Raw genomic sequence first — 24,789 nt, 5'->3', positions numbered from 1 at the left:
GTATTTATTGCACTCTCCCTTATTTTGTCTGATAATGACTATATGTTTCAGGATTGAGGGAGTAGGTATAAATAAATAAATAAATAAACAGTACACGTGTATAATATATGCTAGCTAAAATTCTTTATCTGAGTTGTTATTGTAAATCAAGCGAGGATAATGGATTGGTTGTTATTGTAAATCATAAATCAAGTGGGGATAATGGATTGGTCGCTATTGTATAAATAAATAAATAGCACACGTGTATAATTTATGCTAGCTAAAATTCTTTTGTATACATAGCCATTTGTAATAGTACACGTGTTGGTATAATAATGTATATAGGCCCACTACCATTGGTATAGGTCGAGGCTGGCGAACATGAGGCACACCTGAGCTAGGGTATGTCATCAGATGTGGTGGTTAAGTAACCTAGCGCGAGGAGATTAGACACTGACTTCTGTGGGATACGATAGTCATTCTCTTGTTATTTCCTTGTAACTAACTAGGAACCGATGGCCGTCGATGTAACCCTACTCCCGGTGTATATAAAGCGGGGTAGGGAGCTCCCGGTCGGTACCTTCACAATACTCAGCAACCCCTTATAAACTCAAGCATGGGAGATAAAGTTATCTACTCTAAACTGGACATAGGGTACCACGTACCTAAACTAGCATAAATCTATGTCCCGTGTGCTACCCTTATGATTCTCTATGCGCGATACGCTTTGCCGGGGTCGAAAACTAATATCAGCTATACATAATTCATACTATTTACCCACAGTTGTAGCTCTAGGGTCACGGTTGCACACATTGAATCTAAAGTCAGTAAATAGTTGTATAGGTAATCTCTCGCCATCATGTCTGCAAATTGGTGCGCCAAGGGAACATGGAGGACACCGACACGGCCCAAGATGACCTTTTCACAAGCGAAGTGGATGTCAATCTCGATATGCTTCATTCATCGATGATGAAGGGGGTTGGCCGTCATGTAGATACCACTCATGTTGTCCCATGTAGACAATCCTTGTGATGGGATCGAGAGGTGGATCTCTAGAAGGACTTGCCGCAGCCAGCAGCACTCAGCAACGCACGTGGTCGATCACACGATACTTCGCTTCTGCGCTTGAGTGGGAGACTCTAGTCTGGCACTTAGAATAGACCAGCACACTAGGTTGTTGCCGAGGAAGATGCAAAAGTTAAAAGTGGAATGCCGCGACTCCTAGCAGTCAGTCTAGTCGGCGTTGGAGTATGCAGTTAGGGAGATAACTAGTCTAACACTAATGTGAAGGCTCACAGAGAGGATGCCCTTCACAAATCGGAGGATCTGCTTGATCGACGCGAGATGAAGCTCGTGAAGATCATGCATGAACTGACGGACCAGCTGAACTGCATACGACAAGTTTAGTCACATCAGAATGAGGTGTTGGAGTGCACCAGTGAGGCTCTGGTACTCCGAGAGGTCACCATGGTGGCAACTTTTGAGGCCGACTGCATGTCCACTGGCATCACAGTCGAGTGGCGCTGGTCCATATCCTGGGACACTGAAGGAGGTCAACAACGTACTAGCTCTATGACAGGAAGAGGCCGTCGTTGGAGCACATCACTGAGATGCCGAGGAAGTGGTGCATATCCCCAATGTTGGTCATGGAGAACTAGTGATATGCATGAGCAGTGCCGAGGATGACACCGTGAGGATGATGTCATTGACGTAGTAGAGCAGTAGGTAGGTGATATGGTATCCATCTATGCAAACAAAGAGAGACGCATCCGACTTGGAAGCAATTAAACTGATGATGTAGATGTCCTCGGCGAAGCACTAGTTCCAAGCTTGAGATACCATACATAGATTTCTGCAGGAGATAGACATAGTTAGGGGCGGTAGGGTCGACGAAGGTTGATGGTTCTTGGTAGTATACGGTCTCCTCCAGATGGATGTGAATAAAGGCATTCTTTTCATCTTGCTGATGAATCGGTTGGCCAACTGGAGTATTCTTTCTCTACAAAAATGGTGGAATTCTCTTAGTGTTTCTAAGTAGTAGTAAAACACTACCACTAGTCATAGCACATGGGAATCATCACTAGGAGGTATTTGGTAGGGAAAGTTTATACTAAAATTTGAATACTAAAACCCTAGGAGAATCCCACCTCTTTAGGAGAAGTAGAAAATTCTGGTTGTGTTTATACACCAAAGAATAGGGGCGGGAGCTAGGAATTTTGAATTTGAAAATTCAGAATGGGTGTTTGCTTAGCAAATGGCTTTTTATGTTACTGGGTGAGAATAGACTATGTCAAGATTTACCTAAGAGAAAATATTTACACAGTAAAGCCATTACTCAGGTTAGTATGAAACCAGGAGACTCACAATTTTGGTCAGGTCCGATGCATATGAAAGACCAATTCTTGTTTTTTAACAGCAAGTTAGATTTTGGGTGGATCTCGAGTGTTAATAAATCTTTGATGTTGCCTTGTCCCAGCGACGGAGCTACCGGCCGGTCAAGCCGGGCTCCAGCCCGGGCTACCGATTCCAGGTACGTGAAGCCCCCCCTTAGCCCTCCCTTAATTTTTTATCTATAATTACATAGATTAGGAAGGGCTAAAACTCTTTTACTTATTGGGCCAATTCAGCGACGAAGCCAGAAAAAAATTTAGGTCGGGCTGAACAAAAGTCTACGACGATTTATCTCTACTATGGCCCCACACAATAGGCGTATATATAATAGCTTGAATTAATATTATATTGAAAACGTCGACCAAAGACGAAATTCACAAAATACAGCATGAAAAAAAAAGATGAAGTTCATTCATACCGAAAGGACCAATTGTGAAACTAATAAATCCCCCCCCCCCCCATTATTCCTCCGAAGTAGCAACCTACACAAAATAGACATAATCGATTAGTCATACATATATTGATATATAGACCTCCAAATTATAAATTTAGAAGAGAATAGAGCGTACCACTACTTTTTTAGGCAATAACATACGTCGCTTTTTCATCTCTTGAAACCGTTTTTTGATCTTTTCATTATCAATCTTTCTAAATATCTCCTTCTCAGTATAGCCTATCATCAAGTCATTGAGCCATTCATCACCCATTTTATTACGCAAATCTGTCTTTATAATGTTCAAGGCTGAAAATATCCTCTCAACTGAAGCTGTTGCCACCGGTAGTATCAAGATTAGCTCAATGAGACGATAAACCAATTTATAAGATGTGTGCATGTTAGTCTTGACCATAATTTCAGCAACTTTTCCAAGCTCAGTGCATCCAAGAAAGTCTGGAGTTCTTCTAGCACGGTTGACAAATTGTGTAAGATGATTTGGCAAAACAGCAAGTTCACCAATATCAAAATCATCGGCATAAATTTCAGCAAGCCTCACAAGTTTCTTCACATCAAAATTAGAGAAGGAGTCCCTTGGGTTAAAAGCAGCCATGCATACTAATAATTCTGAACTAGTTTCACTGAACCGATGATTCATCTCAGTCAAGAGGGCATCAATGGCGACCAGAAAAAGCTCAACATGATAGTAATGCATATTTGTTACCTTTTGCTTCCTTCTTCTAGGTGTCCCTCTAACATTTATTTCCTTATCCATATCTGGCACTTCAATCTCATTCTTCTCACAGAATGTTATCACTCTTTTGAGTAATGGCTCCCATCCATTTTCCCTCATATCCTGCAAGCTATCTTTCACATCTGAGATCAAATGCATTGCTTCAACTATGTCTTGATCCTTCCTTTGCAAAGCTTGTGACAAAATATCTGTCATGCTCAACAATTGTATCATCAAATGCAGGATGAACACAAAATCAAAGCTCTCCATTTTTTAAATTAAACCTAAAGCTCCACCATTATTTCTTGGTTTAATAGAATCTTTTTTCACTATCTCAAGCACATCTATGATAGCCTCCCACATCACCAAAATGCGAAGCAAAGTTTTAAGATGTGAACCCCATCTTGTATCTCCTGGCCTAGCTAGGCTACTTTCTTGATTTAAACCTTTTCCAGTCATAATCTCACCCTTCTCAATCTTTTCTAGCAACACATCCTGATGCTTTGCAAGCAAGGCATCTTTTCTCATACAAGATGCACCCACATTGCTGACTATTAAAGGAACATAGTTAAAGAAATCTGCAATGTCTGCACTAGAAGTGGAAACAGCAACAACCACTAATTGTAATTGATGGGCAAAACAATGCACATAGAAAGCATAAGGATTTTCATCACGAATCAATTTCTGCACCCCATTAAATTCACCTCTCATATTAGAAGCTCCATCATACCCTTGCCCACGAAGCATAGAGATAGACAAATTATGACTTGAAAGCATATCAACCAAAGCTTCTTTCAATGCAATAGCTGTACAACTCTGAACATGCTGAAGTCCAAGAAATCTCTCCACCACTTGCCCTTTATCATTCACAAACCTACATTTGTTTATGTGTTAGTATAATTGTAGAAATAATTGTAATAAAATATGTGCACAAAATTGCAATTATAGAGTACTAACCGTAGAATCACTGCCATTTGCTCTTTTATTGATACATCCCGGGACTCATCAATAAGCACTGAGAATTTTCTACCTTGAATCTCTTCCATACTAACAGCTGTGACTTCCCCTGCACAAGCTTTTGCAAAATCCTTTTGTATATTAGGAGATATCATCTGGCAAGAACCTTTTTCATATGCATCATTGACTATATCTACCTTATCTTTATACCAATCAACCATCTCTCTGAACATACCCTTGTTGAGGGAAGTAGAACTCTCATCGTCTCCACGAAAAGGTTGCCCTTGATATATGAGAAATCTTGCAACATCTAAAGATGATGTCAGACGAATCTCATATCGTTTTTCTTCCTCCGTGCTTACCTCAACTATTCTTCGACCCACACTTGTCCTTTGGTTCATAAAATCATCACACTTCAGTCTAGCCTCCGTATGAGCCTTGGAAGCACTGTGCTTATGAAAAGTATCCTTAGCATTCTTCCAATTCGTATAACCTTGATGTGCAAAGACAGAACTCCCAAATTTTTCGGCCTTTCCCGAATTAAAGAAAAGATAGCAATATAAGCAATAAGCAGCATCCTTGGACTCACTATACTCTAGCCAATCAAATTCATCAAACCAAGTCTTTTGAAATGATCTCCATTGACCAAACATACATTTAGAAGGAAATGTAAATTCATGAGGTTGGGTTCGACCACTCAAAACATATGCTCTCTTTAATTGGTCTCTAATTGCTGGTTCATAACAATCAATTGGTTTGCGTTGTCCAGGGTCAGCAATTAGGATTGAATGACTAAATTCTTCCCTCGGTTTCTTTGGTTGATTCGTGCTCTCATTAGTACGTGGAGTTGAGCTGTTGCCACTTGAACCAGCCTGACTTGAACTTGAATAATAATTTATCAAAGTTCTTTTCGACATACTGATGACCAGCGCTGCTGATGACTGAAGATCTAAAAATTGAAATGTACCATAAATAAAAAACAATCACGCATCACGGACTGTTGTACTTGTACTCAAGCTGTTTTACAGTTAAAAAATCACCTTCCTGCTTCCTGTCACGGTGTCGCCTGCTGCCCTGCCCCAAGAGCTTCGCAGCGCTGCGTGCTGCGGCCGCCGGCACCTGCTCGCCCGCCCACCTCGCGTCCTCGCTTGGCCCCCGCCGGCCGCCGCCCAGGAGCCGCGCCGCTGCGGCGGCGAGCGCAGCACCGTGGCTGACGGCGCCCGCCCGGCTGGCTGCCGTGTAGAGCCGCGGGCCACGGCCGCGCCGCCCGCGTCCAGCGACCCGCGCGAGCAGGAAGCCACCGCCGGCCGCCGCCGGATGGGGAAGGTCGGGGCGAGCCGAGGGGCGGGGGCCGAGGGGCGAGGCGTCGGGGGAAGTCTGGAAGCCGGGATGCGGGATGGGGATTGGGGAGTGTCGGTCGGCGGAAGGAAGACGATGCGGCTGCTGCCTGCTTGGGTTATGGTGGATGTGTTTCCACTTAGGCTTGGGCCTGACTTGGGCTGATGTGCGTGCTGTCTAATTGGCCCAATAAGTAAAAGAGTTTTAGCCCTTCCTAATCTATGTAATTATAGATAAAAAATTAAGGGAGGGCTAAGGGGGGGCTTCACGTACCTGGAATCGGTAGCCCGGGCTGGAGCCCGGCTTGACCGGCCGGTAGCTCCGTCGCTGGGCCAATTAGACAGCACGCACATCAGCCCAAGTCAGGCCCAAGCCTAAGTGGAAACACATCCACCGTAACCCAAGCAGGCAGCAGCCGCATCGTCTTCCTTCCGCCGACCGACACTCCCCAATCCCCATCCCACATCTCGGCTTCCAGACTTCCCCCGACGCCTCGCCCCTCGGCCCCCGCCCCTCGGCTCGCCCCGACCTTCCCCATCCGGCGGCGGCCGGCGGTGGCTTCCTGCTCGCGCAGGTCGCTGGACGCGGGCGGCGCGGCCGTGGCCCGCGGCTCTACACGGTAGCCAGCCGGGCGGGCGCCGTCAGCCACGGCGCTGCGCTCGCCGCCGCAGCGGCGCGGCTCCTGGGCGGCGGCCGGCGGGGGCCAAGCGAGGACGCGAGGTGGGCGGGCGAGCAGGTGCCGGCGGCCGCAGCACGCAGCGCTGCGAAGCTCTTGGGGCAGGGCAGCAGGCGACACCATGACAGGAAGCAGGAAGGTGATTTTTAACTGTAAAACAGCTTGAGTACAAGTACAACAGTCCGTGATGCGTGATTGTTTTTTATTTATGGTACATTTCAATTTTTAGATCTTCAGTCATCAGCAGCGCTGGTCATCAGTATGTCGAAAAGAACTTTGATAAATTATTATTCAAGTTCAAGTCAGGCTGGTTCAAGTGGCAACAGCTCAACTCCACGTACTAATGAGAGCACGAATCAACCAAAGAAACCGAGGGAAGAATTTAGTCATTCAATCCTAATTGCTGACCCTGGACAACGCAAACCAATTGATTGTTATGAACCAGCAATTAGAGACCAATTAAAGAGAGCATATGTTTTGAGTGGTCGAACCCAACCTCATGAATTTACATTTCCTTCTAAATGTATGTTTGGTCAATGGAGATCATTTCAAAAGACTTGGTTTGATGAATTTGATTGGCTAGAGTATAGTGAGTCCAAGGATGCTGCTTATTGCTTATATTGCTATCTTTTCTTTAATTCGGGAAAGGCCGAAAAATTTGGGAGTTCTGTCTTTGCACATCAAGGTTATACGAATTGGAAGAATGCTAAGGATACTTTTCATAAGCACAGTGCTTCCAAGGCTCATACGGAGGCTAGACTGAAGTGTGATGATTTTATGAACCAAAGGACAAGTGTGGGTCGAAGAATAGTTGAGGTAAGCACGGAGGAAGAAAAACGATATGAGATTCGTCTGACATCATCTTTAGATGTTGCAAGATTTCTCATATATCAAGGGCAACCTTTTCGTGGAGACGATGAGAGTTCTACTTCCCTCAACAAGGGTATGTTCAGAGAGATGGTTGATTGGTATAAAGATAAGGTAGATATAGTCAATGATGCATATGAAAAAGGTTCTAAAAATTGCCAGATGATATCTCCTAATATACAAAAGGATTTTGCAAAAGCTTGTGTAGGGGAAGTCACAGCTGTTAGTATGGAAGAGATTCAAGGTAGAAAATTCTCAGTGCTTATTGATGAGTCCCGGGATGTATCAATAAAAGAGCAAATGGCAGTGATTCTAAGGTTAGTACTCTATAATTGCAATTTTGTGCACATATTTTATTACAATTATTTCTACAATTATACTAACACATAAACAAATGTAGGTTTGTGAATGATAAAGGGCAAGTGGTGGAGAGATTTCTTGGACTTCAGCATGTTCAGAGTTGTACAGCTATTGCATTGAAAGAAGCTTTGGTTGATATGCTTTCAAGTCATAATTTGTCTATCTCTATGCTTCGTGGGCAAGGGTATGATGGAGCTTCTAATATGAGAGGTGAATTTAATGGGGTGCAGAAATTGATTCGTGATGAAAATCCTTATGCTTTCTATGTGCATTGTTTTGCCCATCAATTACAATTAGTGGTTGTTGCTGTTTCCACTTCTAGTGCAGACATTGCAGATTTCTTTAACTATGTTCCTTTAATAGTCAGCAATGTGGGTGCATCTTGTATGAGAAAAGATGCCTTGCTTGCAAAGCATCAGGATGTGTTGCTAGAAAAGATTGAGAAGGGTGAGATTATGACTGGAAAAGGTTTAAATCAAGAAAGTAGCCTAGCTAGGCCAGGAGATACAAGATGGGGTTCACATCTTAAAACTTTGCTTCGCATTTTGGTGATGTGGGAGGCTATCATAGATGTGCTTGAGATAGTGAAAAAAGATTCTATTAAACCAAGAAATAATGGTGGAGCTTTAGGTTTAATTGAAAAAATGGAGAGCTTTGATTTTGTGTTCATCCTACATTTGATGATACAATTATTGAGCATGACAGATATTTTGTCACAAGCTTTGCAAAGGAAGGATCAAGACATAGTTGAAGCAATGCATTTGATCTCAGATGTGAAAGATAGCTTGCAGGATATGAGGGAAAATGGATGGGAGCCATTACTCAAAAGAGTGATAACATTCTGTGAGAAGAATGAGATTGAAGTGCCAGATATGGATAAGGAAATAAATGTTAGAGGGACACCTAGAAGAAGGAAGCAAAAGGTAACAAATATGCATTACTATCATGTTGAGCTTTTTCTGGTCGCCATTGATGCCCTCTTGACTGAGATGAATCATCGGTTCAGTGAAACTAGTTCAGAATTATTAGTATGCATGGCTGCTTTTAACCCAAGGGACTCCTTCTCTAATTTTGATGTGAAGAAACTTGTGAGGCTTGCTGAAATTTATGCCGATGATTTTGATATTGGTGAACTTGCTGTTTTGCCAAATCATCTTACACAATTTGTCAACCGTGCTAGAAGAACTCCAGACTTTCTTGGATGCACTGAGCTTGGAAAAGTTGCTGAAATTATGGTCAAGACTAACATGCACACATCTTATAAATTGGTTTATCGTCTCATTGAGCTAATCTTGATACTACCGGTGGCAACAGCTTCAGTTGAGAGGATATTTTCAGCCTTGAACATTATAAAGACAGATTTGTGTAATAAAATGGGTGATGAATGGCTCAATGACTTGATGATATGCTATACTGAGAAGGAGATATTTAGAAAGATTGATAATGAAAAGATCAAAAAACGGTTTCAAGAGATGAAAAAGCGACGTATGTTATTGCCTAAAAAAGTAGTGGTACGCTCTATTCTCTTCTAAATTTATAATTTGGAGGTCTATATATCAATATATGTATGACTAATCGATTATGTCTATTTTGTGTAGGTTGCTACTTCGGAGGAATAATGGGGGGGGGGGGGGATTTATTAGTTTCACAATTGGTCCTTTCGGTATGAATGAACTTCATCTTTTTTTTTCATGCTGTATTTTGTGAATTTCGTCTTTGGTCGACGTTTTCAATATAATATTAATTCAAGCTATTATATATACGTCTATTGTGTGGGGCCATAGTAGAGATAAATCGTCGTAGACTTTTGTTCAGCCCGACCTAAATTTTTTTCTGGCTTCGTCGCTGAATTGGCCCAATAAGTAAAAGAGTTTTAGCCCTTCCTAATCTATGTAATTATAGATTAAAAATTAAGGGAGGGCTAAGGGGGGGCTTCACGTACCTGGAATCGGTAGCCCGGGCTGGAGCCCGGCTTGACCGGCCGGTAGCTCCGTCGCTGGGACAAGGCAACATCAAAGATTTATTAACACTCGAGAGATCCACCCAAAATCTAACTTGCTGTTAAAAAACAAGAATTGGTCTTTCATATGCATCGGACCTGACCAAAATTGTGAGTCTCCTGGTTTCATACTAACCTGAGTAATGGCTTTACTGTGTAAATATTTTCTCTTAGGTAAATCTTGACATAGTCTATTCTCACCCAGTAACATAAAAAGCCATTTGCTAAGCAAACACCCATTCTGAATTTTCAAATTCAAAATTCCTAGCTCCCGCCCCTATTCTTTGGTGTATAAACACAACCAGAATTTTCTACTTCTCCTAAAGAGGTGGGATTCTCCTAGGGTTTTGGTATTCAAATTTTAGTATAAACTTTCCCTACCAAATACCTCCTAGTGATGATTCCCATGTGCTATGACTAGTGGTAGTGTTTTACTACTACTTAGAAACACTAAGAGAATTCCACCATTTTTGTAGAGAAAGAATACTCCAGTTGGCCAACCGATTCATCAGCAAGATGAAAAGAATGCCTTTATTCACATCCATCTGGAGGAGACCGTATACTACCAAGAACCATCAACCTTCGTCGACCCTACCGCCCCTAACTATGTCTATCTCCTGCAGAAATCTATGTATGGTATCTCAAGCTTGGAACTAGTGCTTCGCCGAGGACATCTACATCATCAGTTTAATTGCTTCCAAGTCGGATGCGTCTCTCTTTGTTTGCATAGATGGATACCATATCACCTACCTACTGCTCTACTACGTCAATGACATCATCCTCACGGTGTCATCCTCGGCACTGCTCATGCATATCACTAGTTCTCCATGACCAACATTGGGGATATGCACCACTTCCTCGGCATCTCAGTGATGTGCTCCAACGACGGCCTCTTCCTGTCATAGAGCTAGTACGTTGTTGACCTCCTTCAGTGTCCCAGGATATGGACCAGTGCCACTCGACTGTGATGCCAGTGGACATGCAGTCGGCCTCAAAAGTTGCCACCATGGTGACCTCTCGGAGTACCAGAGCCTCACTGGTGCACTCCAACACCTCATTCTGATGCGACTAAACTTGTCGTATGCAGTTCAGCTGGTCCGTCAGTTCATGCATGATCTTCACGAGCTTCATCTCGCGTCGATCAAGCAGATCCTCCGATTTGTGAAGGGCATCCTCTCTGTGAGCCTTCACATTAGTGTTAGACTAGTTATCTCCCTAACTGCATACTCCAACGCCGACTAGACTGACTGCTAGGAGTCGCGGCATTCCACTTTTAACTTTTGCATCTTCCTCGGCAACAACCTAGTGTGCTGGTCTATTCTAAGTGCCAGACTAGAGTCTCCCACTCAAGCGCAGAAGCGAAGTATCGTGTGATTGACCACGTGCGTTGCTGAGTGCTGCTGGCTGCGGCAAGTCCTTCTAGAGATCGACGAGTTTTTTATTCTCGAATCTAAAAATTACACATTATACTTACAGAAATTACAATAAACTAAAATTACAATTTTAATATAAAATATATACAATAGCCGTCGCCATGTCCCTTGGTTCTCTCTTGTTTAAATACGAAGGTGAATTTTCATATGAGATTTGAAGGATGAGTTTAGTCTTCGGTCTAGTACTAGAAGGCTAAACAAATTAGTGGGACAGCACCTAATTTGTGGGACAGCACCTAGACAAAAAAATTAGTGGGACAGCATCTAATAAAATTAGTGGGACAGCACCTAAAAAATTAGTGGGACAGCAACTAAACAAAAAATTCCCACCACGAACAAAAAATTCAGACTTCTAGAGCGAAGACCCGGCTGGAGGCCGGTCCTCCACAGGGATTCTCCCCGAGCAAGGAAATTACAAGCTTCGCAGCAATCACCTGCCAGCAAAGCATAATAACGGCCTCATACCAGTCAAAGGTAGCTCAGCATACAAATCGGCCTCCCTATCGCCACCGGCTGCCAACAGCGCGCCGCGGCCGTGCGCAGCACCAGTCAACACAACCAAACGCCAACGCCACCAAGCCGGCGGAGACGTACCTACAATGGCACCACCGCGCCGCGTGTACCCGCGCGACCGCGCCTACTTCTTCCTGCTGCTCGCGCTGCTTCTCTTCTGCCCTGTGCGCCGACGAGCGGCTGCGCAGTCCCAGCCGGCGGACGAGGCGCAGCTGCTGCTCCAGATCAAGAGCGCGTGGGGCAACCCGCCAGTGCTCGCGCGATGGAGGAACGCCTCATCCCCGGGCGCGCCATGCACCTGGACATTCGTTGGGTGCAACACGGCCGGGCTCGTCACCAACCTCACGCTCTGTAGCGCCGGCGTGGCGGGGCCCTTCCCGGACGCCGTCGGCGGCTTCTCGGCCCTGACCTACCTCGACGTCTCCAACAACAGCATCTCGGGCGCATTCCCGACCGCGCTCTACCGCTGCGCTTCGCTCCGGTACCTCGACCTGTCCGAGAACAACTTCACTAGTGAGCTGCCTGCGGACATCGGCCGCCTAGGGGAGAACCTGACCACGCTGCTCCTATACGGGAACGGATTCAACGGCACCATCCCGGCGACTCTCGGCGCGCTGACAAGGCTTCGGACCCTGTGGCTGGCCGAGAACCCGTTCCTTGCGGGCGAGCTGCCGGTGTCGTTCAAGAACCTCACCAACCTTGTCAGCCTCTGGGCAGAGCAGTGCAACCTCGTCGGCGACTTCCCGAGCCATGTGCTTGAGATGAAGCAGCTGGAGGTACTGAGCCTATCCAATAACATGTTGAAGGGAAGCATACCTGCGGCAGTTTGGAGGCTCAGCAAGTTGCAAGAGTTGTATCTGTACAGCAACAACTTCAGCGGTGATGTGGTGATTGATTACTTCGCCGCGGTGAGCTTAACGTTTATCGACCTTTCAGAGAATTATAAGCTTACTGGGGCTATCCCAGAAGTCTTCGGGACCTTGAAGAATCTCACTGAGCTGTATCTCTTCAGAAACAACTTTTCTGGCAAGATACCAACGAGCATCGGCCAGTTACCGTCACTGTCAGTATTCAGGCTTGCAAATAACAGGTTTACTGGCACGCTCCCGCCAGACCTTGGAAAGAATTCGGTCTTGACCCTTGTTGAGGCTGATGACAACGAGCTCACTGGTACCATCCCGGAAGGTCTGTGCGCCAGAGGCCAGCTCCGTTACCTCACTGCCATGGGCAACCAGTTGAATGGTTCTATCCCGGCAGCCCTCGCAAGCTGCACAACTCTGCGAATCCTGTATCTAGATAATAACAATCTCTCTGGAGATGTGCCAGAAGCTCTGTGGACTGCACCGCAGCTTCGTTACTTGTCACTGAAGAGTAACCTTCTCACCGGGAGTCTTCCAGCCACGTTCTCTAGCAACCTTAGGAGATTGCTCATAGGCAACAACCAATTCAGTGGCAGCTTATGCTCGTGAGTAATGGCGCTTAGATCAGTTGCGCTCAACAATTTTACGGCAGAGAACAACCAATTCTCTAGCCCAATACTGGACAGTATTGGTCAGAGGAATAATATTCATGGATGTTTCTTTAACTTGACAAGGGTGTTATCTAGGTCCCTCTATTCTCCGAATTGGCTTTTGGGGTTTCATGTAGGTCCGAATGGAGCCAAACCCACTCCTGTTTGCCGACGTGGTACGCTAACCGTGCATTGACGTGAATTCAACACGTGGGACACACATGCCATGTCCACCGATCCTCTCTATTCCACGTGGGAGTCTTCCAGCCACGTTCTCCGGATTCAGTGGCAGCTTATGTTCGTGATGCTTAGATCAGTTGCGCTCAAGAAACTCACGGCCGACAACAACCAGTTCTCCGGCCCAATACCGGGCAGTTTTGATGATGGGAGTAAAATTCATGAGTAGTTCTTCGACTTGGCAAAATGTTGTCATCTAGATTCCTCTGTTCTCAAAATTATATTTTTGGATCAAAGAAACTTGGTTTCGGGTTATCTACATCCAAGTTCCGTCTGAATCACTGCTAAGCCAATGGGAAACCACGCAGTAATCCAGGAAATTAGAAGCTTCCCAGCAAAGCATAACGGGCTCATACCAGTCAAAGGTAGCTCAAAGTACAAAATCACGAGTTCAAGCCGTCTGATTAATCCTGATTCGTTATCTTAGTCGGTATTCTAAACTCGTCTTGGAGCTACGACTTAATTAGACCGATAAGATTTGTGGTCGTCTGATTAATTATTATTATTTTTTCTCGAATACGCACGTGTGTGCATATCATTGCATTAGAAGGAGTGAAGTATATAGTACAATAGTGCCGTTACCGGCTAAAGTTTCCACGAGTGGCTACATTTTGAACTAGAACAACCCGGGATCCCTGCATGATCGAACAAAGCTAACAGGGAGTCCATGCCTGATCTTCGGTCTCCGTCATGCAGTGATCGCAGGCACCTCCACCAACGCAGTGTCGAGTTTGCTGCTTGAGGAAGCGGTTTCTTCCCCAGGGCGTGCAGGACGAAGTACCACAGCTCTCTGGTGAATGGGCAATTGGCGAGGATGTGGTCGATGGTCTCCCTTTCCTGATCACATAGGTAGCACATCTCTCTTGCTTCCAGCCCATGCCTGTCCCTTTGGTCGCTCGTCCAATGCCTGCGCTTGAAGGCGAGCCACAGAAAGATCTTGATCCTGAATGGAGCCCAAGTCTTCCATATGAGTCTGTGTCCCAAGAAAGGAATTGCAGGAGCATGTAGCATGTTGTATGCACACTTGGCCAAGTATTTGCCATCTTGAGTCCACCTCCATACTGTCTTGTCCGGTGGCTCGGTCAGATGTATGTTTCTCACCGCGCCCCAAAGGTGAAGATATTCAGTGAGAGCTTGCAGCGATAAACCTCCAGAGATGCTGCGAACCCATCCTCTGTTGGTGAATCCTTGCCTTACTGTTTGCCGTCTCCTCACTCGGTTAGGCACGAATTGGTATAGGCAAGGTGCTAAATCTGCAACTGATTCACCACTGATCCACCTGTCTTCCCAGAAGCGGGTCTGTGTCCCGTCACCGATGATGATGAAGGTTGACGCTCTAAAGAAGGCCTGCACTTCCGGTGCGGTTTGGATTGGCAGCTCGGACCATGCACGGTCATGGTCTGTTCTCTGCAGCCACAACCACCTGGTCTGTAAGGCATATCCGGCTAGCTTGAGGTCACTGATTCCCAATCCTCCCAGCTGCGTTGGTTTGCAAACTGCCGGCCACGCCACCATGCATTTGCCTCGCACTGATGCATCAGTCCCCGCCCACAGGAATTTCCTGCAAATGGCATCGATCTCCTTTCGGGCCCACTGTGGCAAGTTCTCGGCCATCATGGCATAGATAGGAACCGAGCGCAGCACGGACTTAATCCAAACCAGCCTGCCGCTTCTTGCCATCAGGGAGCCCTGGCACGGTGGCAATTTCCTTGCTACCGCCTCCACCAATGATTGGAAATGCTGCTTTGGTATGGACTTCGTGCTGAGTGGAAGTCCAAGGTACCTGATAGGGAAATCTTGAAGCTGGCAGCCGAGGATGGATACTATGTCGTCTATGCCTGACCGAAGACATTCAGAATTGATTAATTATTATCAGAAGACTAATCAAGATTAGTCGAACGATACCCTTGCCGCCGGTGGCTCGTCCTGTAGGCTCCAGCCCTGGTGCTGGTGGTGCTGGGCATCTCCCGCGGGGACAAGACGTGCACGCACGACGCTGTACAGCCCGCATGCCGCATCCAAGTCACCCACCTCGGCGCCCGACCGCTCCCTAGTCCTGATCCCCGGACCCCGGTCCATGGGATGAACAAAGCTAGAAGATTCACCGGTAGCTCCGCGACGGCCGACTGGCCGCGGCGTGCGCTGAGCCGGCTGAGGCCGCACCACACCCACTTCACCGGCACCGCCGTGCTGCTCAGGCAAGACAACGACATCCTCTGCTCTGCTCATCTGGTTGCTGGATCCTGCTGTGGAGCTTTGTGTATGTTGTGCTATCTTCTGCTCGATCGATCACCACCACCAGCAAGAGCGAAGTCACGATCACCAGGATCGCCGTCAGCCTCTCCACCCGAGGGATCGCATCCAACGGTCATTTTAGTACCACAACAAGCAGTGTCGATGCGGGAAGCGATATGGTAAATAATAAAGGGCTAACTGTCATTGCAAACTATAATGAACAACACCGTTTGACGTGTGTTTTGGCCTGTAACAGTGAAGATCAGGAGCACTTTGATGACTGGTTACAAACCTCTGCAGTGTATTTTGGCCTGTAACAAAATGTTCAGGTGTATTGAAGATGACAACAATGCCAAAGCTAATGTTGCAGACTGGTTAGCAAACTTGTTTCTTTTGGATTGCATTGTAACTGTAATCTGAATATCCTATGTCCAGACTGAGTAAAAAAAAATGCTAATGGCCCTGGTGAAACTTAATGGCATTCAGACAATCAGCTGTGCGATATGTCCAAATCCTACCGATTCAGAATTCTATGCGTTAACACGTTATAATATGGCAACTAAGATGTCACAGAACATCTAGAATCACTAACAGTTCTGTTTCTGATGAATCTAGCTAGTACTCCAGAAACGCGAGGGCAACAGTTAAACTCTTGACAAGGAATAACCAAGCATTCCAGATTCAAATGGAGTAGATCGTATGCCAAAATGATGTCATAACTCATTATCAAGATGTATCTAAGGAAGAACAGGACGCCTACCATGATAAATAAGTGTGACCCATTTCGTTGGATGTTCGACATCATCCAGCGTGCTGAGATATAAGGGAATTGACTGCACATACAGGCATTGGCAGCCGTCAACTGTCTTTGCTTTTCAAATAAACAGGTCCGCAGAGATGTGCAGTTAACAGCTGAAAACAACAGGATTACAGTATCTCAGTACGCAACTTCTTCTTATTACATAGTAGTACATAACTTTAAATTAAAAATAAAAAGGCAGCCTAAAAAAAGCAAAAATACGAGGATATCGCAGAAACAAATTTCGGAGTCTGCAGTTCACAAATACTGTACTGTACTGTACTGCATATAATCAGACAGACAGCCAATTCAGATTCAGCTGCAGGTTGGACTGATACCGCTGCCACTAGCCGTAAGAAGAAATCCGATGCAGAACACAAGCAGGGTATAAGGGCAATCTGCGTGGCAGGTCGAGACCAGGAGCAGAGTCCTTGCAGGGACTAGGGAGAGTCAGGGCACAGGGCATCTCGCACTAGCAGGCAGCATCAACTGGGAACGGTTTGGATTTCGCTGGAAACAACGCAAGAAAAGAGACGAGCTGTAAGCATAAAACATGCATGCTGACAACAAACTACGCTCAAAAATAGATAACTTATGGTGCGCGAGCAGGAGCAGGACTGACCTGTTGTCGGCCGTTGTGATCACTTGGGAGCTCTCTTCGGCGTCATCAGGCTGCGGTTCGGTTGCTTCCACTTCAACACCGGATCTGATGACATCCCCCAGGTCATGGTGGCTCTGGTAACTCAACAGTCGCAGCACGGGCTTATTGGGGTGTTGGTTGACTTCCGCCTGCAGCATATTAAGTCCTGCCACCTCGCAGTCGTAACCAAGTGAAATCTCCTTGAGACTTGGAAGGTGCTTGATACCAATAATCCCTTTAGCCGGGACTGATAGATATGTATGCTTTCCATGTGGGGCGAGGCGTCCTCCTCAAACCTCATCTCTGTCAAGTAATATTCTTGAGAAACAAGTTTCCTGAGACTTGGGAATGCTCCAGTTCTGAATGTTAGTTTCTCCCCAGTATATGCATTACCAATTAGCTGAAGGAGCATAAGCTGGGGCAGTGCCCCAAGTATCTGCAGGTCCTTTAGGTTGCTGCGTCGTAAGTAAATCTTCACCAACTGTGTAAGACTCCCAAACCAAGCGGGTGTCACCTGCAGCTCTCCATTCAACTTTAGGCTCCTTAGCAGCGGGGGAAGGGAGAGAGGAGAACCTAGCCACTCAAGTGTTCCCCAACCAGCATCCACGTGGACAGAGCGGAGAGAGACATTTTTATTGCGGTCTTCAGAATCAACTAGGGGTGTGAACATTATGGGCAGGCGCAATACATTTTTCATGCATCTCAATGGCCACCTGGGGTCGAAACTATTTAACACTGTATTTTTGCGACAACGGAGGCTTCGGAGACTCTGGAGTTTAGTGACCTCAGTTGGTAGTCCTGAAATACAACTGCCCCTTAGGTCAAGGACTTGTAAACTCTGTAATTTACCAATAGATCTGGGAAGTGCATAAATATTTGAATGACTCATGATTGGACCACCATACTGAGCATTCATATATTTCAAGTGGTGCAATAATCCTATGTTGTTGATATCATTCTGAGTGATTTTGAATTGTGCATCCTTCAAATCCAAGGCTCTTAACATCCTCAACTCCGGTGAACAAAGTGAAGGTTGGGGCTTCATTGGTCTCTCACCAAAGGAAGTTAATGATCGGACACAGCTCCAATCCACTCCAACATTTGTGCAGCTCTTGCCATGGTATGCCACGTGACGGAATTTCTCTCCAACTACTACTCCAGCTACATTGTCTTCTGTCAAGTAAACAAAATTCTCCTCTCTGGATATCGAGATTATTGTATCACGCACGATATCATGAACACGGCAGCTCTTAACAACTCCTTCGAAATTTACTCTCGCTGGTAGAATCATGCTTCGGCTGATTAGCTGCTGAAAGTAACTTTCTCCAACTTCCTCAACTGTTACTCGACCCCTGGCAGTAACCAGTCCCTCTGCAATCCACCTATCTACCAGACGCCTCCTTTTAATTTCAAAGTCCTCAGGAAAAATGCTTAGGTATAGAAAGCATGGCTTGAGATGGGATGGCAAATGACTGTAGCTAAGAGTTACTATCCTTCGCACAGGTTCGAGGCTTGGGTTGTTCTCAAGCTCCGAATGGAGTTGGTTATAAAATTTCCCCCACTCCTCTATCTTCTTACTGGCAAGGATGCCTCCTACTGTGAGAATAGCCAGTGGTAAACAACCACATTTTTCTACCAGATGTGTTACTGTGTCCCTCAAATTCTTATTGTTTTCTAGGTCTTTGTGATGCTTCCGTGCCTTCCTTAGTAGCAACTGTATGGCATCATCTACCTCTAGGGGTTTGAGATGGTAGACAAAGGATTCATCGGAAGTGCATCCATTTGCTATATCAGCATCACGTGTGGTTACTATGATCCGACTGCCTTTGTTATTTGTGCTTGGAAAAGCAATACCGTGAATCCAGTTCCATGCTTCAATGCTCCACAAGTCATCAAGAACAACAAAGTACCTTCTATCCTTTAGCTCCCGTGTGAGGTAGATTGCAAGGTCATTGATTTGCAATCCCTTCCCTTCAAGTTCTTTCAAACAGTTCTTCAACGATTCTTCACCCAGCAGTTGCCTAATCATATTTTGGAGGAGCTCTTTCTTCACAAATGATTGTGATACAGTGATCCATGCACAACAAGAGAAGTTATTTGCAATGTCTTCCTTGCTTTCATATATCTTCCTGGCAAGAGTAGTTTTACCCAAACCGCCCATGCCGACCACAGAGATAACACGTGCTTGTCCATCATTGGCACGAACTTCTTGTACCATTTTAAGCACATCCTGCTTTGGTTTGTCAAAGCCAACAAGCTGTGCTTCATCAATGTTGGTCGCAGAATGGTTGCGCATATCTTCCAAGTAGGACTCTGTCTCATCCATGGTGTTGGATGCCTCTGTCTTGATTAAGTTGTAGCGTGTGTTCCTCTTGCTCACTTCTTCAACTCTTGCCCTGAGATTGCGAATCTGGACAGCAATCCGGTGGCGGTCTTTGAGCTTCATCATCTGTTGTGATAGGCTTTTGCTCCCGACATGTACCTTGAACTCGTCAAGGCAATCTTCAATGTCATATGACAGATCTCGTACTTGCTTTGCCCAGACCTTCACCAGTTTATCTTTTTTCTTGGTTACTTCAGGGGCTACCAAAAACGCTTGCATAGTTTCTAGTTCATCTTTCATGAACCTGCCGGTCAAATTAGGTTCAAGAAGAAATGTATCATTTTCCAACTTTTGGAACTGTCACAACTTTTATATTACACTTAAAAATACATATTGATCACTCGGAACAATTGCACAGGAACTGATTCGAGCGACTAGATGAAAACGTCGCTGCTGCTCGTGCGTTTCTGCATGCATGCGCCGGACCAGAGCTAGCTTGAGCAAGGGAACCTTGCTTGCCGCCCAAATGGCATGCATGGGGCAAGCTAAGGAAAAGTTTGCTGCTTGCTATTAGGACGAGACGACGAGTGAACTAGCTAGCTAGCTTGCCAGAGGAGAGCAAAGCAAAGCTGTAGAGCCTGTTTGGAGAGGCTCCGGCAGCTCCGGCTCTGGCTACTGCAGCACCACTGTGGAGGAGCCGCCCGAGCCTCTAACCCACAGCTCCTCCGGCTCTGTTGGTTTCACGGTGCAATTTCGAGAGAGACGGCTCTGTTCATTTCTTTTCAAAAAAAAAAGAAAGAAAAGAAGCCTAAGGATTGGCGCGCGCCAGAGTTTTCAACTGACTATCATAGAGTAGCTACTACACACTGGGTCTTAACACAAGGAACAAAACACGTTTCTTCTGCTTCACATTTCTATGTAGAATAATGCTCCCTCCATTTCACAGCTCCTCCGGCTCTGTTGGTTTCACAGTGCAATTTCGAGAGAGACGGAGCCTGGAGCCGCTACAGTCACCAACAGTGTTTAACAGGACCGAGGCATGAGGAGCCGGAGCCCCTGGAGCCACGCCCAACACTGCCTTATTTTGATTGCCTACGAATGCAAACTACAGTAGGTACTAGCCTCACTCGCTAACACGCCCAATTTCTTCATTCAACCTAAGGAACAACTTAGCTATAGCTAGTGAAAGCCTGAAAGGTATATTACAGCATCTCTGAGAGATTCTCCATATTCTTCCTACAAATTAGGAATAGAGATTTTGATGAAAAACTACCCTCTAACAGCTTTTCTAAATGGTCATATAAATATAGCCATCTTCTATTTCGGATTTTTCGTTAGCCAAAAATAGAAGATGAGAATGGCTCTATAGAATGTGCATGAGATATAGAAAAACTGCTAGAGAGTGAAAAGATATAGAAAACGATTTTTATGCAAATGACTCTCTAAATGATGATTTAGAGAATGAGATTTAGAAAGGCTCTTGGAGATGCTCTTAGTCGATCGAGAGTAACTAACGGATCGGAGACGAAGACGGATGGATCGTACATACATACCAGATCTCCTTCTGCACCCCCATGAGCAGGCTCATCTCTTCCGAGGCAGCCGCGGCGGCCTTGCTGACGGCGCTCCGCAGCATGGACCTGGCCATGCTCAGCACCGTCTCCGCCATCTCGCTCGATCTCGCCGGCCTCTTTCTGCTCTCTCTCTCTACCAGCTGATGACTAGTAGAGGATCGGAAGAAGCTCACAACAGTGAGGGAAGCTCGGAACACTGGGAGTCTGGGACTGGGAGATATGCACAAGAACAAAAGAACAAGTCTTGGTGGGCCGGTTTACTTTAGTAAAGCAGATGCAAAGCACGTACAAGAACAAAAGAACAAGTCTTGGTGGGTTTACTTTAGTAAAGCAGATGCAAAGCACGTCCAATAATTGCCGATGCATGGGCCCGTTCTGTCTCCCACAGACCCGCGCCAATCATGCATATGGTTCTGCAACCGCTGCCTCTGAAGCAAAACAGGATGTTTTCATTTCTTTTCAAAAAAAAACAAAGAAAGAAAAGAAGCCTAAGGATTGGCGCGCGCCAGAGTTTTCAACTGACTATCATAGAGTAGCTACTACACACACTGGGTCTTAACACAAGGAACAAAACACGTTTCTTCTGCTTCACAATTCTATGTAGAATAACTAGTCTTTCGGGCGCGCCCATGCGCGTGGCCCACTGGCCACACGTATTTTTTTTTTGAGGGAAAAAAAAGATATAATCAAAGTTGGCCTGTACGTTGATTTGAGAAAAATCTGAGGAGGCTTTCGCAAAAAACGGTGAGAGGGTTTGTGGAGCGCGGGTTGATTTTCGAAAAAGGTAAGGGTTTTTTTACAAAAAACCCGGAGGCCATCCGTTCTGGCCTGCGAGTTGATTTCAAAATAATCTGAGGAGTTTTTTACAAAATATCCTGAGAGGGACTCTGAAGCGCGGGTTTATTTCCGAAAAGTAAAAGGGTTTTTTCGAAAAAAGACCACGGCTCGTCCGATCTGAGCCGTCCGCGCGGCCGATCGAACGGCCACGAAAAACGGCCGACGTGGCCACGCTGGCTGGCCGTCGAGTCTTTAGGCTTTCTTGTCTTTAGATGCTCCCTCTATTTCAAATTATAAGACGTTTTCTTCTATAGTTCTACTCCATAATTCTTTCCACTCGAGAGACCAAGGGGTTGCCTATGCCAGGCAAGGAACCAGCTAGGCATCGATCTCAACCCAGCTATGTGGCTAAATCAGATGCCTCAAGAGCCTCCCTGGGCCAAGCAACCTTGCCTAGATAGGAACCAAAGCAAGCCCCAAGAAACAGATGGAATTATGCTCGATCCTAGGACAAATGCTTTAATTTGGTTCACCTTCACCCAATGTCCAGTTGACATGAATTGATGCCTGCTCTCACACGCTTCTGCTGTTTTTTTTTTCACATGCATGTTCATAGATGCACCTTTACACGAGATGCCCCAACTCAGTGAAGAGTGCGTCCCACTCCCACCCACAGGATGCCAAGAGAAGGGGTAAAAAATTCCATGGGACCATCTGCATCTGGCACGGTGCCGACGTAGAACCAAATCACAACACATGGCAAGAGAGTTCGGAACCAACGCTAGAAAGCCAAGGCAGCAGGTTAGATCAAAAAGTCACAAGTCAGCAATTGGGTGGACATCCGCACGCTGTAGGGTGCGGACAGTCCCCATGATTTTTTTTTCCAGAGAAGAAACCTGTTGGACCAAGGGACCCCAACATGCATGAGCCACGCGCCCAATGGCCTAAGGGCACCCACAGTTGTTGGAAAACTCGGGGTTTCCAGCAACTAGTATACGGAAGGCCTTCGCCCAGCCGATTGCTCTGGACGAAGGTAAGAGAAGAGGAATGTGGGCCCAAACTCAATTAGGGTTCCACAAATGTACTCACCAACCAAAAACTTTGCACAGGACACCTTACCCTTTTATAGGGTGCCACTTGCTAATTTCGTACATTACAATCTTTCCCTCTAACCACTCAAGCATATTGCCGAGATATTCCTACACTAGTTCTAACCCTCAGGGTGCTCTCTGACTTTGTTCTCCTACACCGCCTGTGCTCCTTGGGCCACGATTTCAGGCCCACCAAGGGCCCATCTCCAGTTTTTGGGCCGTACTATCTCGGCCTGTCTTCCGCACAACCACGTTCTTTGCTCAGGGCGCAGGTGCCTCCGTCCTTTGCTTTGGGACCTCCGCCTTTGATTTCCTGCCGCCCCTATGTGGGCCCATGGGCAGGCCTTCGCCCATCCCGTCGGTTGCAGGCGGAGGCCTCGCCGTGCCCGACGAAGGCTCTGTGGGATCGCCTTCCGGGTCCCCCCGCGTGGGCCTCCGCCTTTGCCTCCCGGGTCTCCGCTTCATCCTAGCCTTTGAGCAAAGGCTCTCTATCAGGTGCTCCTGCAAAACATCCAAAGACGATCCGAGGTTGTTGAGCGATGTTAGCCTTAGCCTCCATGAATCCGTGTTCTAGTGTCCCAACAGCAGTGGTGGGTTGACTCATTGTGGAGAGAGAGAGAGTGCCACCTCATCACATAGATCGAGCCGACTTTTTGGAAAATAGTACCATGGGGCCTGCATATAATGTAGAAAAAATGAACCCTCAATTCATGCGGCCTCTAATCCGTCATGCATGCCATTGTGGGACCCACAACCAAAGTTGTTTTCTCTGCTACGAAGTGGAGCACTCGTTCTGTACATGAATATTTTAACAGCGACGAGTCGACACCTTATCTTGAGTCGATGCTTTCTCTCTCCTGCTTGAGTCGGCTTTCTCTAGTCGTTTGAGTTGACTCACAAAGGTCTAGCAAGGATGATGAGTCGGTTTGGAGAAGCCCTAAACACTATAGTGCTTCGTGAACAGAGAAAGGAAAGAAACCACGTGTCGGAATCGGGCACGTTGTTGGAGTTGGACACACGACGACACGCGTCGTCAACGTCTGGTCTCTGAACGAATCGGACGAGCAGGGAGGGCGTGGCATTCTTGGCCTTGGAGAGCAAGCATGCAGCTTCAGTTCAGTGCTAGCTTGTGCTTCATTCACTCCACGCGACTTTGATATTATTGTTGTCTATATATATAATATCAGAACCAGGCTCTGGAGATGCAAAACTATACAGGCGCTCTTGACGATGATTCTTACCTGTTTGGTTTAAGGAGTAATGACATCCCGAATGAGTCCATGCGGAACGAGGTGGTCCGGTAGTTTTTCACGGAATGAGTCGGTCATGATGGACTTGCGCACGAAAACAGGCTTACTCGATGAGAGATGGGTTGAACCCATGACATAAACCAAACGCTGTGGCTAGCTTCCTATCTAGGATCGGATCACTCCGCGTCGGTGCATTCTCTAAACCAAACACGCTAGGAACGTAAATTAACATAGGCATGGATGACTTCATGCAAAACTATGTTCTATAACGGAGAGCGTCGTAATCCTTGCAGCCATTAAAAATTGGTAACTATACAGTACTGTTGCTTTTCCTCTAAGTTGTCACGTCATTTCAAAATAATATTATTCGTAATTGTACCTACATTACTTCTTTTTTTAGGGAATATTACACTCTTTTTTTTTTTGCAACCGAAACTGACTGATCTTTGCCATCTATCATTGACCTTAAATTCACTCCTAAACTTTTGCATCAACGAGCGGGAAATTCACCTACTTCGTCCCAAAACAGAGGTTGCAACTTCCTTTGCTGGGACACCAATTCAAGGAATGAATGGATTTCTGATTGCCCTAAGGACAGACGCTACGGTTCGCCCAATGTCCAGTTTACCGCGCATCAACACTTGTTTTTGTTGTCCTTCACGCGCGTGTTCCAG

General features: G+C 46.0%; 2 protein-coding genes and 2 pseudogenes across 2 annotated transcripts; 2 read left to right on the top strand and 2 right to left on the bottom strand.

Annotated features, from left to right (window-relative positions):
- Nucleotides 1-2,831: 2,831 nt before the first annotated feature.
- Nucleotides 2,832-4,714, bottom strand: LOC136543128 (uncharacterized; annotated as a pseudogene).
- Nucleotides 4,715-7,464: 2,750 nt separating this feature from the next.
- On the top strand, nt 7,465-9,353 carry LOC136543127 (uncharacterized). The gene is made up of 3 exons (XM_066535672.1): nt 7,465-7,691; nt 7,775-9,245; nt 9,333-9,353. Exons 1-3 carry the CDS (start codon nt 7,465-7,467, stop codon nt 9,351-9,353), a joined length of 1,719 nt encoding a protein of 572 aa, XP_066391769.1.
- Nucleotides 9,354-11,678: 2,325 nt separating this feature from the next.
- On the top strand, nt 11,679-13,274 carry LOC136541358 (receptor-like protein kinase HSL1). Its single transcript, XM_066533203.1, has one exon. It carries the CDS (start codon nt 11,766-11,768, stop codon nt 13,146-13,148), a length of 1,383 nt encoding a protein of 460 aa, XP_066389300.1. The 5' UTR covers nt 11,679-11,765; the 3' UTR covers nt 13,149-13,274.
- A 3,094-nt stretch (nt 13,275-16,368) lies between these two features.
- Nucleotides 16,369-21,216, bottom strand: LOC136541357 (disease resistance protein RPM1-like; annotated as a pseudogene).
- Between the last annotated feature and the right edge of the window lie 3,573 nt (nt 21,217-24,789).

This window comes from Miscanthus floridulus, chromosome 3, assembly GCF_019320115.1.
Source record: "Miscanthus floridulus cultivar M001 chromosome 3, ASM1932011v1, whole genome shotgun sequence".
NCBI classification, from domain to species: Eukaryota; Viridiplantae; Streptophyta; class Magnoliopsida; order Poales; family Poaceae; genus Miscanthus; species Miscanthus floridulus.
The sequence above is the reverse complement of the archived record's forward strand: the minus strand, read 5'-3'. Positions and strand labels throughout refer to the sequence as shown.